This window comes from Simochromis diagramma, unplaced genomic scaffold (assembly GCF_900408965.1).
Source record: "Simochromis diagramma unplaced genomic scaffold, fSimDia1.1 OVJJ01000501.1, whole genome shotgun sequence".
Taxonomy (NCBI): Eukaryota; Metazoa; Chordata; class Actinopteri; order Cichliformes; family Cichlidae; genus Simochromis; species Simochromis diagramma.
Window position 1 is genome coordinate 2826907 of NW_024387320.1, and position 19123 is coordinate 2846029.

General features: G+C 37.8%; 1 protein-coding gene across 1 annotated transcript; it reads right to left on the reverse strand.

Moving 5' to 3' along the window:
- Positions 1 to 326: 326 nt before the first annotated feature.
- Positions 327 to 14349, reverse strand: ankrd10b (ankyrin repeat domain 10b). The gene is made up of 6 exons (XM_040005281.1): positions 14011 to 14349; positions 13099 to 13251; positions 12063 to 12154; positions 3836 to 4101; positions 2952 to 3059; positions 327 to 855 (listed from the first exon to the last, which is right to left on the reverse strand). Exons 1-6 carry the CDS (start codon positions 14206 to 14208, stop codon positions 656 to 658), a joined length of 1017 nt encoding a protein of 338 aa, XP_039861215.1. The 5' UTR covers positions 14209 to 14349; the 3' UTR covers positions 327 to 655.
- Positions 14350 to 19123: the final 4774 nt, after the last annotated feature.

Genomic DNA, 19123 nt, shown 5'->3' on the forward strand with positions numbered 1-19123 from the left:
GATGGCGCGGGGCGTGGCCACGGTGACGTAGCCTCGATGACGGGATGTTTGTGCTGCGCAACTATGATGAAGGTCGGTCCTGTGACAGCTGTGCCAGCACGTGAGAGTGCAACTTTTAAAGCAGTTTACTGTATTAAACGAGCACACCAATAACTTTAATGTAGATATCTAATGGATAGAAAAAGAAAGTAGGATACCATGATTCTCTACACACATTATTTCATAAGCCATCTATGGCAGGAAGCAGAACAAGATGTACGGAGAAAAATCAAACTTTGGAAAACCTTTTTTTAATGAATTACATCTTATGTGTTTCCATTTTTTTAACATATTGAGACAAACAAAATTTCAGCACTGGCAGTGGTTCATCTCAAATGCTTACTTTAGTGTATTCAAAGAAAACTGCTATTTGTAGCATAAATCACAACAAGAACTAAACATCAACTTTTTTGTCTTTAACAACACAAAAATCCACTTTTTACACTGCTTTATTAATGCAGTTTCAGACCCATCCAGAACAGTGGCTCTGCTGTTAATAACAAAGAAATTCAATGAACGTGACCACTCTGTGGCTTTAAGGCGAATGAATGCTTGTTTAGGCTTAGATGACTTTCAGACAAAAAGGAAGAGGTGTCAGGAAGATCACTTTTGTATTTTAGGATCCATGGTAAAGAAGCATGGTGCTGAAGAGGGTGTGGTCATAGAACTGCTCCGCTTTCACAGACTTCAGGTGCTCCACCTGACTGCCTCCAGTGCTAATGATCTCAGGTGAGCCGCTGTGGATGTGGTGGTCAAGGAGGATTTCTGCTGTTGGGCCGTTTGAGGAAAAGTCCTCACAGTGTCTTTCACCTGCCACTGTAAATGAAACAAATAGTCAAAAGGGCAAACAAATTGTTTTGATCGTGTTCCTGACTCTAATAGAGAACAAACGAGGCAGGGGGCGATTTTGTTTTGCACAACTATTTAAAATTCTTTTTACTACAATTCTGTAAGCAGCCATGTAAAAATAATGTCTAATACATGGCCAGCTTTCAACACACATCAAGTGGTATCCAACTCTTTGGGTTTTAAAAAAAGAGATCAATAAATTGCGAAATAGACTCCACAGGTTTATGTAATCTCAAAAGTTTTGACCTGAGACCTTGTTTTAAAATAGGTCACGTCCTGATCTGTAGTAATTCTGACATACAGTTTGCGTTGTACCACTGTGACCTAGTTCTGGGTCATTTCACAAGAAAAATCACAAGTCTTTTAAGCTCCATGACCCAACATCACAAGCAGAATTGTAAAAAATGTCAAAGGCACTATATTTGCAATTATCTGAAAAATGTAAGCATTTTTTAAAATAAATAAATAAATAAACACAGATGTTGTGAGACAGGAGGGAAAAAAAAGTGCACGAGGATACACCAAGAAAACAAAGGCCACATTTATAAACTTTATACACATTTAATGATGTCAAGCAGTCAAGTACAAAGCTAAATCTGCTCAGTACTCAAAACATTGGATGCCCCAGATTCAAAGACTACACACTCAAACCTTCTGCCACGTAAAACAAAAACCATGTTCAACATGAAATAGTACTACAAAATACAGAAAGAATCCCCCCCAGCGTCTATAAAATTTGAACACAGCGCACATTAAGTTACCGTTTGGATTACTTAACGCAGCTTAACAAATAAGGCTTTTTGCAAAGTGTAAAAAACCATGCAAACTTTTTTTCAGCAGGACTGTTTATACATAACAACCGATTGCAATATGGCCTGATATTAATTTAAAAAACACACTGGGTATTCTTCTGTAACACACGCAAATACAAGCCTTGCTGCTAGTTACCTTAAAAGTTCGCCAACACACACACACACACAGTAAACATTCATCATATTTCAGACCAATCATTGACAAAGGTGAAAAAGAGGGGTTAACCAATTCTACTCTCATGGACCAGTAAATATTACTAAAGGGCATCTAGAAACTCCAAGAAAGCTGCACAGTGAATTATGTAAATTTTAAAGCTACATTCATGTTCAGATATGCTTTGGCATAAAGTCATTCTTCAATATAAAATGCGAAATTTCCAGAGACTTTTCTTTATGTATGTTTTAAAAAGTGCTTAGGTACCAATTTCACATAAATGTCACCTATTAAATATTATTTTAAATCAACAATATTTACTGATTTATTAAACTGGGAGAAAAACCAAACTCGAACATTACTATTTTTTTTGGTGTTGGCAGCAGAAGGTTGGTGTTCACAACATCAGGTGACAAATGAAGTTTTCCTTATTTCTTATTATACAATAATGCACAAGTTTATAAGCGTTATAATAAGACACGGCTAAATATTTTTTATGAAGCCAATATAAACATTTGCACTTTTAATGCAAACAACGTGGTATAATTGTGCAAAACAAAATCATCCTTTTATTTAAAACCTAATAAAAAGTAAGCATTACACGAGAACTGTCAGTATAATCGGACGTATGCACTGACTACATATCTGTATAACAAACACATATTAATACCTTTCTCCTTAAGAGTATAATCAGGTACATGGAAAAGTAGAAAATACAACACACACACACACACACACACACACACACACACACACACACACACACACACGCAGCGCGCACACAGCTAAATATCTTTCAAAGGAAGCTCTCCACCAAATCAAAACAAATGTATTTCGATATCTGTGCATTACTCAAAAAGGAAACGTACAACAAACATACAAATGGGAACATTAGCGTGTGCCATTTCACACACAAGCCCTTTACAAGTAGGCATAAGAGTTGGTGCAGCGACAGGGGGTCTGCATCGACGCCACAGTGATGACCTCCAGCTCTTTAGCTGTGGGGCTCGACCTGGCTGGTCCCCCCTGATCCATGGGCCCCGGCCCTTGTGATGGTGCAACCCCATTCATCCCAAATGCAAAGCTTCCTGGCCCACCTGAGGTTACAGTCGCTGCCAGCTCCATGTTCATGCTCTCCATCTGCGCATCTCCAGCTCCATCTAGTGGCCCATTCCCGTTAAGCAATTTGGGTTCCACACAAAAACCTGAGAGCCAAGACGGGTGGAAAAATCAGTGAGCTGAGAGCCAGGACATGTTTCTTCCATCCATTTAAAGAAAGATTTGCTTAGAAGATACAATTAACCCAGATTTTGTCCTAAAAATACATGCAGACACTTGGTCATGTGATGAAAAGAAGAATATAGTTTGTAGATGACAATTTGCTGATCACCAATTCACCAAAACTGAATTATTTTTTGTTGTCATTCATGGATGCATGCTAGAAATAAATTAAACAGCTGAGTGTAAAAAGAAGTTTGAGTACCCAACATCCTTTGGTGTTTCAACATTATCAATTAATATCAGGAAAATGAATTATAATCAATAAAGAGTCACAGTGTCACACTATTGCTGTGACTCACATAAAATGTGAATTAAGTCTAACAAGACCCTTTGGAGGAAAGACTTCAGAAAATATTTTTTAAAAAGTAAATACCTGCAGAGACCTACCCCCTTAATCTCCTAGATACACTGATGGTATCAATTTCAAAATCCTACTTCACTTGGTTTTCAAGTTATCTTGACCTTTGACCTTGAGGTCGAGGTCACTGAGATTTGAACTCGATGGCATCAATTTCAAAATCCTATACCGTCTCGTTCTCGAGTTATTGCATTCACAAACTTTGGTGTGCATGACACTATGCCATCAACCTTTTATGGCTGAGGGGTAATAATGTCTTGAAAGTTTCAATTTCCTTTAAAATGTAACAGAGGAGAAAAAAAAAAAAGTATCTGAACAGACCTGATCAGCTTAGTAACTTACCGTTAGTTCTAGCCTTCTTTCCAGGGTTTGCTTCCATGCCTTCGAAAGACCTTTTTCTGTTGGGCATACTATTCAAGAAGCTGCGTCCCTGGATGGTGGGGTAAGTGTGGCACCCATTCTGGCTCATGCCATTCAGAAAAACCCCGTTATGAGACTGAGCCATGTTTTGTTGGAAGTTCTGGGCATTGGAGAGTATTTCAGCGCACTCCCGGAATCCCTGCGCGTGGGCCAGGTCAGCAGCAGTCAGCCCACTGGCATTCCTCATACTGCACAACAGAAAAGGGAGTGTTAGAAACACTCACTGTATGCTCCATTTACACAAATAAAACACAAACAAAATGAGACAAACCCAAGCACGCACACGCAGGCACACACACCCCCACACGCACATACATACATAAACGCACGCACACACACTCATTAAGCAAATATTCGCACACACAGACGAACACAGATGTATAGAAATAGCCTGTGCTGCTCTACCCTCTCTCACATCCTCTTCGTCATCTTCATGACAGATGACGACTGATCCCTTTGGGATCATCTGCATCTTAAAGATTTCACTTGTTTCCACATAATTAAGGAAACACGTCTGCTGCAAACGGACATGGTTAAGACAGCTGAGCACATGCACTTGAACATGTATGAAATGATCCGCTGCATCCACAGGAGATCACATCCGTGGACCGCGTCAAACGGGCTACATCAAGGAGCATTCTGCGAAGAATGAGAAGCGGTTGTCATCTCACGTCTCCAACGCCGATAGAATTCAAGGATTTCTGCAAAGCCGCATCAAAAGCGCAGTGATGTTGTCTTCTCTGTGTCAATGTCCACGTGGAAAAGCCAGCAAAGAAAATGACAGACTGGCAAAGTGACGAAATCCCCAGAGATGAGTCAGAGAATCAGAAGATGGTGAAGACTATGATGCAATCTTCAGAACAAACTCCAGAGAGTGAACGATTAGGGCGAGAACAAATCAAGGTCGAACTGCAGCACCCAAGCAACACCACTCTTCTTTTGTTGAGAATGTGAAGCTAAAGTGAACTTGTCCTCATGTTGTTTCAAGAAAAATGAGCAAGAGAATAAAAAAAACAAACAAAAAAAAAACATAATAAAAATAACTAAGTAGTCTGTGCACTCTGTGTTAACCATAGCCAGTTGCAGCAGTGATAAAGTAACTTTCTGGGAGCAGTAATGAATGAGCAAACAGCACTGTGTCCCCTCCCCCTCACAAATTTACAGTTTTCAAACAGCATTAAAGTGTGGAAACAATTTCACCTGCAGGTAAAATGTGGACAGCAAGGAGAAAAACTACACAGGAATAAAATAAAAACTATATTTTAAAAAAGGTGCTATTAATATAAAATGTGATCATTCTGCTGAAGGATACAGAAAATAATCGACCAACCAAAACATTTCTTGCAGCTTAATGATGGAAATTTCTTTTGTCTGTTTCAGCCAGTTACAAAAACAATACTGCCGTTGTTCGGGGCCTAAATGTCATCATGCTGTGAAATGAGTTCTCTAACCAAACAGCTCAGTCTTTGTCAAAGAACTGGGAGCGCTGGCCCACATCTGACTCTGGACTGTTTTTTTTTTAAAAAAAAAAAAAAAAAAAACAAAAAAAAAAACCCCCCAAAACATTGAAAGCAATCGTCACGTCGTTTCATGCATGACTAAAATGATTTACCGAAATTTTAGGAATACATTTTGTTTCATTGAACTTTGCGTTTATAGTGTTAAATTAAAAACCAGGTGATATTAACTTCCACACAAAGAGGCAGGATTTAAAGCACACAGCTGCTGTTTGGTCATTCGTGATGTGTAGAAACTGCTCGTTCTCTGCATTTTTATCTAAACAGTTGTGCAGAAATAAACATTTCAAGAACTAGTGCATGTGAAAAAACATTTTATAAAGAATTGAAGATTTAAAAAAAAAATAAAATAAAAAAATCAAACAAGTAAAAATCACACAATAAACTTGTTGCACATTACCCGTCCCCTTCAAAATTAACGCTTCCAAAGGATTAATCCAAGAGGTTACATTTTAACTGAATATCATTTACATGTTAAATGGTAGATGGGTCAGTCTCACTCTAAGGAATAGAAATTCTCATGTATAATACTAAATAAGAATTTAATGTTAAAATTTGTCTCTCTTTGAACACAAACAGTTCCCTAAGTAAACCAGTGGACCAGATAGACAGAATAACATACTGTTACTGTGATACAAATCTAACATCTTCTAATCTTAATCATTAATGTCCACTTATTGTATGATAATGGAACAAGTACTTGCCCTAATTCTTGTCTAGAGGAACTCAGTGGTTAAGCCTTTTTTTGGACAAGGGTGAAATTGCACCTCAACAATCCCCAAATGAGATTTCCTCTCCCTTTTCAAGCACTTAAGATATTAAAGTTGCTCCTCGTTTTGAAATTTTATATCCAATGTCAAATGAGTGATTGCAGAGACACTCGCAGATTACTGCAGCTCTTCTGTGGGGTTGGTCAAAGATAGGGAGGAGGTTATAGGTGCAGTGATTTTTTTTATGTGTCTGTATATGTTGTGGATCTCTTAAGGAGGAAGCTAAACATTAGACACTCATGAGTGCCAGGCATTTTAAATGCCCGACTATAAAGTGCAAATTTCAAGTTTTCAGATAAAGTCTGCTGCAAATTAATTCTCTCATTTCTTTATTTGACCCTCTGGCTTCATTTCCAGCATTGACTTGTTTCCAAACCAAATCTCAGCTTGAACATCGCCCTCCACATAACTGAAACAATATGCCCCTTTTCTATTTCCCTAATTATTTAAACCATTATTCCTTTAGTGAGACCTGACATCTATGGTAATCACTAATCCAACAAAATGGATAGCTGTGTATAGCTTAAAAGAAGAAGAAAAAACAACAACAACAAAAAAACAAAAACAAAAAAACAACTTAAAAAAGGAAGCGTTAATTCTTTGTAAATGCCTGGTATGCTTTGCTTTTCGGTCCTAAGCACACAATATGCATCTTCTCTAACTATTGTCTAACCTTCCAGAGGCAGCCTATTATCATGCTACATGTTGACATGGGACTCACGTGATTAACCCTGTCCATTTAAAGGACTCCTATGGTTAGTTCACAAAATAAAGACAAATCATAAAATTAAAAAAAAAAGAGGCTAAATACAGGAACAATCATGGATAATAAGCAAAGCATGCAGGTCTAAAACTTTAATTTTGATTTATTAAAAAACCTAGCATTAAAACCAATCACCGCAAGAAATACCTCAACAGTTTGCCAGTGTGTAGATAGGAAGCGATAGTGAGAACACTCAATGCCACAACAGTGCGGCTATCCCAGGGAACGGGGCAGACTCAGCAGTGTCTATTCTCCCCCTTTCTAGGATTACTTGAAAAAACCAAGTCATTTCCAATTCAATGGCTGCAAAACATTAAGATGTACGGTTCTGTTTCTGTTAACAGTATAGAAAACTTTTTTTGTAAACTTATTGTCACTTTCATAAAGGAAAAGGTGACAAAGATTAGAAGTCAAAACAGACTATGATATTGTATAGGGTTAATACTGTGACATACAAAAGAAAACATTTCTGTGTATAACGTAAAATATTTGGTACAGTGAAATGACAGTGAATAACCATTGCAACAGGATGATGTTAGCATTAGACAGTTCAGTACATGATGTTATGCAAATCTAACCCATCTCACTCAGCTGCTCTAAGCATGCCTGCACTACGCTCATCACCGGCAGCCTCTAAGCACTAGCCTACCTGCTGCTAGTTTGCTACTGGACCACCTTCACAGTTTGAGGCTCATGACAAAAAATAATTTCTTAGAAATCTACCCCCCAAAAAGTCTATATAGTTTTAGTGCTAAGTTTATTTTAGCGTTCTAGAGCAAAATCAGAGCATTGGTTTTATGATTCTAATTAAATACTGGATTTCAAAAAGTAAAGCTCATATTTATAAAGCTGGGTCCGATTTATTTAGTTACCATATATCAACTTTATGAGTGGTCCTACGAGTACTTTATAGATGTCCTTATCATTTTTGGTAGTGTATTTATAATAGGATTTAAGATGGCGTTCGTTCAAGTGACTTGGCGCAAACAGCCAAAGATGTTGATCCTGTCAGCACTCGGGACAGAGCTACAAATAAAACCATGATGAACTGTGACACTGGGGAAAGTTTTGAAGAGTTTTATTTAATCATTTTTATGTTCCAGTAAGGAATTATGTAAAAGTTATGACTGTCAACCCAATCTTTTAGACTAAAGCAGAAACGCTTGCACAGAGGTGTTGCCAAAATGCCTGCTGAGCGTCAAGGCATGCTTCAAGAAGGACCCAAGTTGTATCCAACCATGACACCACTGAGTAAAATAACACAAACCTCAGGTTTAGGTGGACTTCATGTTGTTCCCACTCATTACAAAAAAAAAAAAAAAAAAGTGCATAAAAGCATCTGTAGGTGACGGCCACAGGAATGAAAGTATTTCATACATAATTCAAGGATTTCAAGAGCACTTCCTTCTAATGAATCAAATGAGTACATCATACTCTTGTGTCTCTTCTTTCTTCCACATGGAAAATGTGAAGATAAGCAGAAACAGTCACAGCTGCAAAATGCTCTGACATATAGTCAAAGCTTACAGTTTTATCACTTATGAATTACTTCTCCCCATTGAAAAGGAAATCTCAGATGACAAGTGTGTTCAAGAGGATGTAATACAAAGCAAGCATAAAACAAAGCCAAGAAGATGAACAGCCCACTGAGGAAAATCCTCAATGAAAAATGTAGATTTAAGCGACTGAATAAAACCCATTCATTCATTCACTGTTCATATAATCAATGTGACAAGGACATCCTGTTTGCGTGAAATATAATTTAGCCGCTTTGCTGTAAAAAGGTACTCTCAAAGGCTTCTGTGAAAATATTTGGAGGCATTGCTTTTCTTTTATAACCATGGTAATGTTGATGTGAGCTTCCATTAAGAATAAACCATTCTAATCCACTACTTAATCCATTTTACTGCCTTAGATCCTGTACAAAACGCTCCACAGTAAAAACGTGCTTGTTATTGAAGCTTCGCTCCCATAATGCAGCGAGTGGACCGGAGGGCAAAGGAAGTGTTTAGATGCCTATCACGGAGATTTAATCTGACATGAAAGAAATGTGGAGATGGATGTTCAAGTAATAGATCTCAAAGAGTAGACTCAATGTTCAAGCTAACTTCAAAAAAAAAAAAAAAAAAAAAATGCAGGAACTTTGACTTCAATAACAGCATTTATAATAAAAAATTACCAAAGCTCTAAATGAGTGGATTTAGAGCTATTTGTCCTGACTAACAGATTCAAATTAGAAGATTATCAACACAGTATTTTAGACTTTGTATATTACACATATTTTGAATTAAACATTCCAACTAAAAATTAGGGTATAAAAACTAAAAGCATAAGAACACAACTTAGTTCATATAGTAGTATATGATGTAGACTACTATGTATTGCAGAGTTGTATTATTATAGTATAAACTGCATACACAAAAATCTTTTCCCAGCAAAATATTTTCTCTCTTATGCATCAGATATAATGCACCATGAGTGCTACCAATGACTGATTGCCTGAATAATTATCACGTCAAGGTTCATTTGCTGCCTTGCCACCAAATATTTACTGCACATGACAGCAGACTATTTTCTTTGTCAACCTTTGTTAGCATTGGAATATTTTGTTAGCAGATGTTTGAAAGCCCTTTGATGCTGAAATTTGTTATTTTGTCATGAGCCCCAGTCCCACCTGCTGTGCCTTAGTCTTCCCCCCAGCTGCGCCCCCACTACATTTCTGAGTCATAAGTTAAATAAATGAAAAACAAACAAACTTGATAATAAACTAAACTAAATATCTGTGATCTGCAGGGAGAAAAACAAAACAAAACAAAAAAAATCACATATCATTTTCATCAAAAAATATAATACTCATCAGCTGATAACCAAATGCACACTGTGTGAACCACTGCTGAGCTTCTCTGCATGAAAGCAGTGGATTTAATTTGCCAAGGCAACCGTAGCAACCAGGGTGTTTATACAAGGAGAAAATGAAGTGTTTTTAATTTCTATGAGTGTTTTTTGTGACTCTGGGACACGCACTCTGTGAAACTATGCGGAACAGATTATGCATGGTGTGTGTGTGTGTCTCTAAAACCTTTTGAAAAGGCGTGTGAGCACTGTTTGCATTCCTTTACTGAAACAAGGCCCAAAGTCAGCACTGCTCTCAGATTATGTTCAGTATTGTCATGGTTATACCTAAAGCTCACTTTTACTGCTTCATGGTGGGATTTACCTTCTTTACAGAGAGCTTTTGGTGAACAAAGATTTATTAGACTACAAAAAAAATTAACATACATATAAACTCCTTGGTAGCTTGGGGTTTCTGTTCTCTAATGGGATCACAAAGAAAAGGCAGGCAGTATGTTGCAGAAAATGAAGCTGCAAGACTTCATAATTGAAAAACAAAAACAAATAAAACATGTTGAGTCTAACATCTAAACTCCTAAGACTAAAGTAAGCAGCAACTTTTAATTTCTTTGTGCATTAAAAAGCTACTTAAAAACACGGTAACCTACTTTAGTGAGAAGCAACTCAAGGCTTTTTTTTGTTTTGTTTGTTTTACAGCTGGATAACACAGGTAAGCTGTGAGTATGTAAACTGGGTGCCTAATTCATTAGGCTTATTCACATGACCTTTAGGAAAGTAACAGCTATGATCTAACGATATAGCTGTTGTTATTTCAAGTCCTGCCGGTCTTGAAGCTAAATTTAACAAACAGGAAAAGTGAGTCTTGCCTCTCACTTCTTTGTTCATGTGTCAGATCGAACATCAGTGATAACAATGTTTTCTATAAATGGGTATGTTGGCAAAACAACTGTAAAGGTGTGACTGATCATTACTACAAGAGGAGATTATGTCTACCTCCTAAAATACTAAGCTAAATTTATCGTGCAAGATCTATTATATCTAACTCTATTATCTGCTCAATGCAGATATTATTGTTAATTTTAATGATCCTTGAAAAAGGTGGACATGAAAGCAGCCAAAACAATCTTGCAAAAACTTAAAAAAGAAAAAAAAAAAGATTTTGCATTTCCAAACACAGCCACCTAATCAATGCATTTTCATTCAATGCAACACCTTACAGCCTTTCCACAATGACAGTAAAGAGGTATTCAGATAAAAAGGCAATGTGCATTTGGTCACCCAGTTAAGCTGTGTATTTAAGACACAAATCTTTAAAACAAATGTTAACAAAGAAAACCACACTCTAGATTTAACAGAGATCATGCAACATGGCCTACTAATTAAACAGTTTATCAACCTTTACATTAAGTTGCCCTCATGTTTGTGTAATAATCGTGCTGGATTGAAGAAGTCAGCCATCTAGATGAAAGACGCCGTGCAGAGTTAATAATCAACTTTTACTGTAACACACATAAAGTGTAGCAGACTATAAAGGTAATAAACGTCTGCTTATTCAAGTACACAAGCAGGCACTTGTGGAATATGTCTTATCTGATAATGTTACACACAGAGAGCAACTTAATGCGAATTGTTGCAATGAAAAACAACAATTTTTAAGGATTAACAAAATGTGTCACATTTACAAGGAAGCGCCACCAATTCTGTTAATGTTTAACATGTTAAGCAAGCTAACTTTGCTATATTATTACAGTTTCACAAAATGCATCTCTAGAACTTCTAAAAACATTTTCAAGGATGTAATTGTCTACACCGTTGTCTGGTGTACATTTTTAATGAACCCATGAACAATAAAACAAAGATGATTTTATTTTGTTGAGCTAAATGACTAATTCAGTCCTTTGCTCAAATCTTGTTTAAAGTTATATACAGACACAACCTGAACTGATTTAAAGTAAAGTAACCGCTTCTAGAGCAGCGTTCCTTTTGGCTGGAGCTAATATAATATAATATCAAAAATTTTAATCTTAGTAATTACATTCTGCACCTTCTACAAATTTATGTTTAAGACCTGCACTGTTAATTTTGCAGATCACATATTTGCAGCTTTGAAGAAACTGAATAAAACATTTAGACTTAACAACTGTACTGATGTGAGTTTGGTGGCGATCCCTTGTAAAGGTGTAACTAAGTTGCTGGATAGTACAGAGGAAAAGAAATGATGACACAGGACTGATCACAGGACTTACTCAGCTTTCGCTCCCTGAATCAAGAGAGTGTTGATACACTCCAGGCTGCCCGCACGAGCAGCCTTGTGGATGGGCGTCTCGCCCACATAGTCCTGAGTGATGACAAGAGACCGCAGTTATATATAGAATGTATCAGACAGACATTACCAATTAAGTATTTATCAAATGTATCACATATTACTGCATCCTAAGCACATACTGGATATTATAAAAGGGTGTAACGCTGCAGGGCAGAGCCTGAACTTTTCACCCAGACATTACTGCCGCCCACACACATTTACAGTTGCACATTAGTAAGAGTGCAGCAGAGGAAAGAGGAGAGAGAGGGGGGGGAAAGTGAGGCAGCTTTCTCCAACCACAATGCAACGTAGGCTGCACTCAAATATCACACTTTCCTACTGCCCAATCCCAGGAAAGTTAAAAGGCTACACACTCAAGAGGAAAAGGTCCGCAAATCTGAGAACTTTCCCTTGTGTTTATTTCCACAGACGCTAAGCAGATTCAATGGGAGTTGCAAAGCAATGTGGTTCCTGATGACGACAATATGTTATGTCACTGTGCCCCACTAATCTGATTCCTCTCAGTAGTGCAGTGGAGCATAAAATATAGCCTCAGCGCATGAGCCTGTCTGTGTATGAAATCCCACGGAGAGGAAAAGACGGGATGAGTGAGGCACTCAACAGTCTGACAGTGGCTGCTTCGGGAAATATGGTGAAGAAATAAATAAATAAATAAAATGGAATATGAGGGCATTGGTGGGACAAATGGAGGAGTGAGCAGCAACACTGCCAGGGCCGTGACCCCAAATTAGAATTATCCTCTTCAATGGGATTATCTGAGCTCAACCCCTCACGCTCCTCTGCTCCTTTCACTCGCCCTCTCCCCTGCTTCCTTTTCATTTCACATAAAAACCATTGTCCTTTTTTTTTTATTTTTTAATTATGTTTTCCTCTTGTCCCACTTTGTAACAAATGCAGTCTACATGTCACTTCAGGAAACTCTGTGAAAAAGGATGAGAGTGGGTCTGATATCGTACCTGTTTGTTAATATCTGCACCAGCTTGAAGCAACCATAACAAACACTCAGGGTGGCCCCCAAAAGCAGCAATGTGAGTGGGCGTCTGTGCAAACCTGGAGGTTACCGCGTTCACACCACAGCCCACCTGAACCAGACGCATCACACAATCGAGCTGTGAAGACACAAGTGCAATGCACATACAGTCAGACAGGCCCATTACCTGCATTCTGAGACAGGGCAGGTACAGACAAGTGTGTTACAGCAGCCGAAAAAGGGCAAAAATGAAGCGCTCCTATGTGGGCTGACTGGGTTTTCGAGGCACAATTATCAAAGCTTTGCCTCGGGGTATGAATCCAGTCTCTGTACAAACATGAGGCCTATTCTTTTCTAATGTGCAGTTTGTTAAACAAGTCTTACCACGAGTATTTTTTATACTCAAACGCTTTATTAAAAGTGAGTCATTAGCGCCGGGAGTTGGCTTGAAAGCAGTTTGAATAACCGCCCTTTTTAGCCGCAAACCGGCTACAGTCCGCGAGGCTACATCCAATTTAACTAACTGCTCGTTAGCTAACATTTGTGGCTCTTGTAATGCTAGAATTTCGTGTTAAACCTATCGCCTAAAGCCATTAGTTAATATTAATAAGGTTCCTGTTCAACACTAGGTAAAAACGTACCTACAATTTTGCGCACACTAATACAATTCATTGAAAACTAGCTTTAAAAAGTATCGCTTTAACTTCAACGGTCCATTGTCTGCCTGCACTCAGGGACGGCTGCTTCTTCGTCTCATCAGCTAACAGTTAATGGAAACATCAGGAAATGGCCGAGACGAGCCTCATGATGTCGAACAGCGACGACGCTCCTTCTGGATAACATTTCGCCAAAAAAAAAAAAATCCATTAACTAAAACTCGGGCGGACAGAAGCGATACCTTTCCGAAGTGAGCAGCCCAATGTATGGGCGTCCAGCCGTAGAAAGTGTCCTCCACCGTGAGGTCGGCCGGGTTTGATGTGCACTGAAGGAGGGAGCACAAGGCACCGACGTCTCCATCCCTGCAAGCCCGATGGAGAGGGAAGCGGCTGTTTAAGACCTCCTCGCTTGAGAATCCAGACTCCACTCCCACCGACATGGTAACGAAATTATAAATATTAGTCGACAATTTAAGAGGAGAGAGTAAATTAACTAGATGTGATTCAGTCCTCCGCGCCGACTCTACGACCGTGCACGAGGACACACGCCACCCTGAATGGCGCGTCTTTCTCTGCCTGACAACACAAAGCAGGAGGCGTAGAGCACGCGCCGAGCTGAAACCCGAGAACCGCTGAGAGAGCCGCAAACTGCGGACTGGACTTTACATTCCCGATTTCCCCGCTTCCCTCTCTGGTCACTGTCGAGTGCCAGATTTTACGTTAGACCAGGAGCCTGTAATTACTTTCTACGGAAGATTGATGATATCCTAAAAAGGTGTTCTTATAATGTTATGAAACTCTGATGTTCAATTTTTCAGCTATGTGTTGAAAACGAAATGTTGAAAAAAAAAAGAATACATAATAAGAATCCAATTAGATAACGTAGGACCTTTCCTTCTGAACACCTCTAGACTTCCTTGTTTAATAATGTACAGTGGGAGAATACATGGAGGACTGTATCAACAAGAGCACTCAGAGAGCATAACTCCCACTTAAGAGCAAGGGCTATACTAAAACTTTGATGTTTTATGATGTTTTTTAGTACAGCCTGCTGACATCAGCCTGTTTTGGTGAAAAAATGTTTTCTGAAAAAATAAAAGCTGTGTTATACAGTTTCTCTGTCATATGATATATTACTAGATATGATTTCATGATTTTTTTTTTTCAAGGTCTACTTTGATTTTTGGCAGTAACAATGAAAGTCAAGGTCAAATGCTTAGCCAACTTTATGCAAACTATATTTTCCCCCTCTGTGTCTGTACATACACACTCATATCTCTGAGTGAGCAGATCATCCCCACGCAGCTCAGTAAACAAGGGTGGAGACTATAAGAGGACAACAATGGGAGAAAGGACACATATCATTCATTTTTCTCAGTTATCTGAGATTTACTTAATGCATTTTTTGTGATGACTGAGTGCAGCATAAAAAACAAATAGTACATAAACATATAACTCTCCAAAAAAAACAAAAATATAAATTATATACATAGGCATTATTTTGGGGGGTTAGGAACATTCCTGTTGACATTCCTGTTGTGTTTTGATGCTACCTGTAGTAGATGTGATGAGTTATAATAGCACATATCTCTGCATGTCAGCCAATGAATGTCTTTCGCCTGCAAATCACTGATATTAGAGTTGTTTTAAATTGAAATATTTCATGTTTATATTATTATTCACAGTATAGAATATATTCTCTAACACACTTATCATCACGTTAATGTACTGAATTTATTATCCAGTCAGTTCACAATCACTGACAGTCACCTCTATGCCACCTTCTGTATATCTGAGTCACTGGATTAGTTAAAGCACAATGGACAAAAAACGAGTAGGCAGAAATGAATCAGTCTTGAAATAAATTATTAGTATCCATCACAATATATCAATAATGGATAAGATAAATAAGATGATTTCATTGTTTCCCACAGGAGAAATGAGCACACTTTCAGGAAATACCTATCTTAAAATAAATTAAGCAATAATAAGGACTTAAAAACCAGTTACCTTCTTAAAAACTTCTCTACTCCTCTTGCTGTTCAACTGACAGAAGGACAAATGAACATTTATAGCAGTTATATTTACACAAAGGGACGCTGTGACTCCTACCAGAGTTCATCAGCATAAATCAGAGCACGACATGCACGAGGGGCCAGAATCCCGTTGGCCTGCCAAACTGTGGATGGGACTAAAATATCTTGGTGGGTGAGGAGGGTTGTTGTTCCCACAATCCTTTCCTGTCATTGTGTGACAGCTATTGATCACCAAAAACACGATACCCCCCCCCCCCCCCCCCCACCAAAAAAAACCCAGCACCATGCTTTAATCCATGGTAACACACATTAAGAGGTCAAGTGAGGCTAGTTGTTCTTACTTATTTTCAAATAGTTTAAACGTAAATAGATGTAATTAAATGTGAATATCACTGTGGATTTATTTACTACTAAGAGTTACAAATAAATCACAACTCTGTTCATTTCCTGAATTTCCTGCTGAGCACCTACAGGAACTATTTCTATCTAATTCCCTTCCCTTTCTGCTCAAGGGCTCTGATGAATGACTGGCAATGGACCAAACCACTGTGAGGCAAATGTAGGAGAGTCCATGCTATAATTAGCACAAGAGCTTTCAGTGCACGTTATTATAGTATTTAACATCAGTTATATTTACAGTGCATCACTGAGGAGGATAATGCTTTTTTCCCACGTAATTTTGTCTCATGGTTGGAATGAAGTGGCCACACAGTTTTGGGATGAGTGGTTCAGATTTGAAGGGTGTGGAAGAGTTCAGTGCCACACTTTATTTTCTCAGTTCTGTTTAGTGTCACTAAATTTCCAGTAGGTTTGCTTATATAGATTATGTGGCATAATTCATCAACAAATAGACAGATCAAACAATTAATCCAGTATCATGGTGACAGCCCAACAGGTGCATTTTGTGTTGACAAAAATGACTGAAACAAATTATTTCCTTTAAAGCTGTACATTTCATTTTATTTTTAAGCATTATTAGTTCTAGTATCACCTTATTATTATTATTATTATTATTATTATTATTATTATTATTATTATTATGAATACAATATTTTTTTTTAGTTTTTTCATTTTCACAAACAATTGATAATTACATAACATAATATCGTGTACAGTTGAGAGCAATAAAAAACAAAACAAACAAACAAACAAACAAACAAACAAACAAACCAAAAACTAAACACAAAACCAAACACCAGCTCAGATCCATCTAAAAAAGAAAAAAGAAATACAATACAGTACAATACCTGTGGTCCCAGTAGTAAAATGCAGTTTGAACACTCAAGAGAATCCTTGTAGCATAATATTAGAGACATGAGGATCCACATACTTCAAGTATGGTTTCCACACCTTGTAAGATATTCCAATGGCACGAGATCCAACACTACTCTTTGCCAGCCTTTAATAGTTAGTGCTTTTTCATTAATTCAGTCTGTAAGTGAGGGTGGCCCAGATGAAAATAAAATACTATATTATAGTATAGTTTTAAACTATAGGGATAAGTACAAAATGATTATAGCCACCAACCACAACCTTTAAAGAAGCTGCATCCAAAATAGTTTACGTCTAACATTAGAATTTAGGTAAATATATCACTGAAATGGCAAAAGAAAAAGAAAAAGAAAGAAGACTTATCACATATTTACTCTGTACCACTAGATGGCAGCATATAACAATAACTTATACATACAGGCACAGCGCTGACAGCTGTTAACAGGTACAAACAGCTACCAACACACTTAGTTTAAAACAAACAAACAAGTAAACAAAAACATGTTTTAATGTTATTAGCATTATAATTATTATCCTTTTAAAACCCATACAGATTTTATTGTCTACACAAACACAGGGCATGTGCTTCCTCCATGTACTGCAAATCATTTGGGCTTGTTTCTGAAGTATTATTTCCGCACACTGGGGGGAGCTATAGACCACAGCGCACTAGGTTTATCGCATGATGTCATGTTTATGACAATCCTGAACCACATAAAGAGCATTATGGTTGTTCAATATATCTATGCCAGTTTATCCCTTTAGTTTAGAGCACCAGGTCAGTAAATATTCACAATTATTAACTATTATTAACTATTATTATTATTATTATTATTATTATTATTATTATTATTATTATTATTAATAATAATAATAATAATAATAATAATATCAATAGTATTAGTAGTACATTTTCAGGACTTCATTAAAAGGTAGAATTTTATTCACACTAACAAAGAAAACAGGCATCGCTACCACTGTATCTTCAGCATTAGTAAACTATTAGAATGACAAATATGGTGAATATAAGTCCAAATATAAATATTCACAGCTACAATAATACAATAATCAGCATCTATTTCTATCCAAAGGATAAAAAGTAGATGTGCAACATTTGCCTTTCAGCTGAAGTGGAACCGATGTCTGAAACAGACATAGGTCTACTCAGTGATTACTAAATGTGTTTATTAACTGGCCATTACCGAATAGTGCTGTTTTCCAGCTTTTAGTGCTGCCATGTAGACTCCACGGAGCCTGTCCCAGTATGCAGCACCAAGCTCCAGAGCTGTTTTCACTCATGAGAAAAGCTTTGGAATGAGGGGAATTTTAATGAAGCTTTGTGATGTGCGTCACCCTGATATCACTGCGATGATGTCATGCTCCACTTTAGCCATTTACCATGCTCTGGTCCACACTTCATTACCCAGTTTCCCCAGATCACCTCCTTATTAAGAGCCCTTTAACAAGTGACATCAGGGTCAGCGTTCATGTGGACATTAATCAGTGTGACAGAAAGCAACAGTAAGTCGCATTCTGATCAGCGAGGGGTTACTTTGCAAGTACAACCACTCCCTGTTCTAGTAATGTCCCTCCTCCCTTTCCTGAAATAACACAGCGTATAACACATAGACACACATTAATGAACACGGATGAGAGAATACACTACTGTCCATGGACACGCTTATGTTCACAAAGAGCAGTTTTATGTTACCGAAGCTGGCCACAGTGTGGATCATATTAAGGCAGGTAATAAACATGTTTGTGTATAGATGTAACAAATACTTTATAAAGGATTTAGGGACTTTGCATCCATTCGTTACTTTTTTTCACTGCTTATCCAATACAATGCTTATCACAGGAGAGCTGAAGAGCTGGAGACTATTCCGGCTGTCATAGGGAGAAAGGTAGAGTACACCTTGGACAGTCTATCACAGGCCTCACACAGAGAGAAAGACTTCATTCACTTACATATTCACACCCACAGTCAGTAGTTTAGAACAACCGTCTAACATGCATGTCTTTGGGCTGTGGGAGGAAGCTGGAGCAC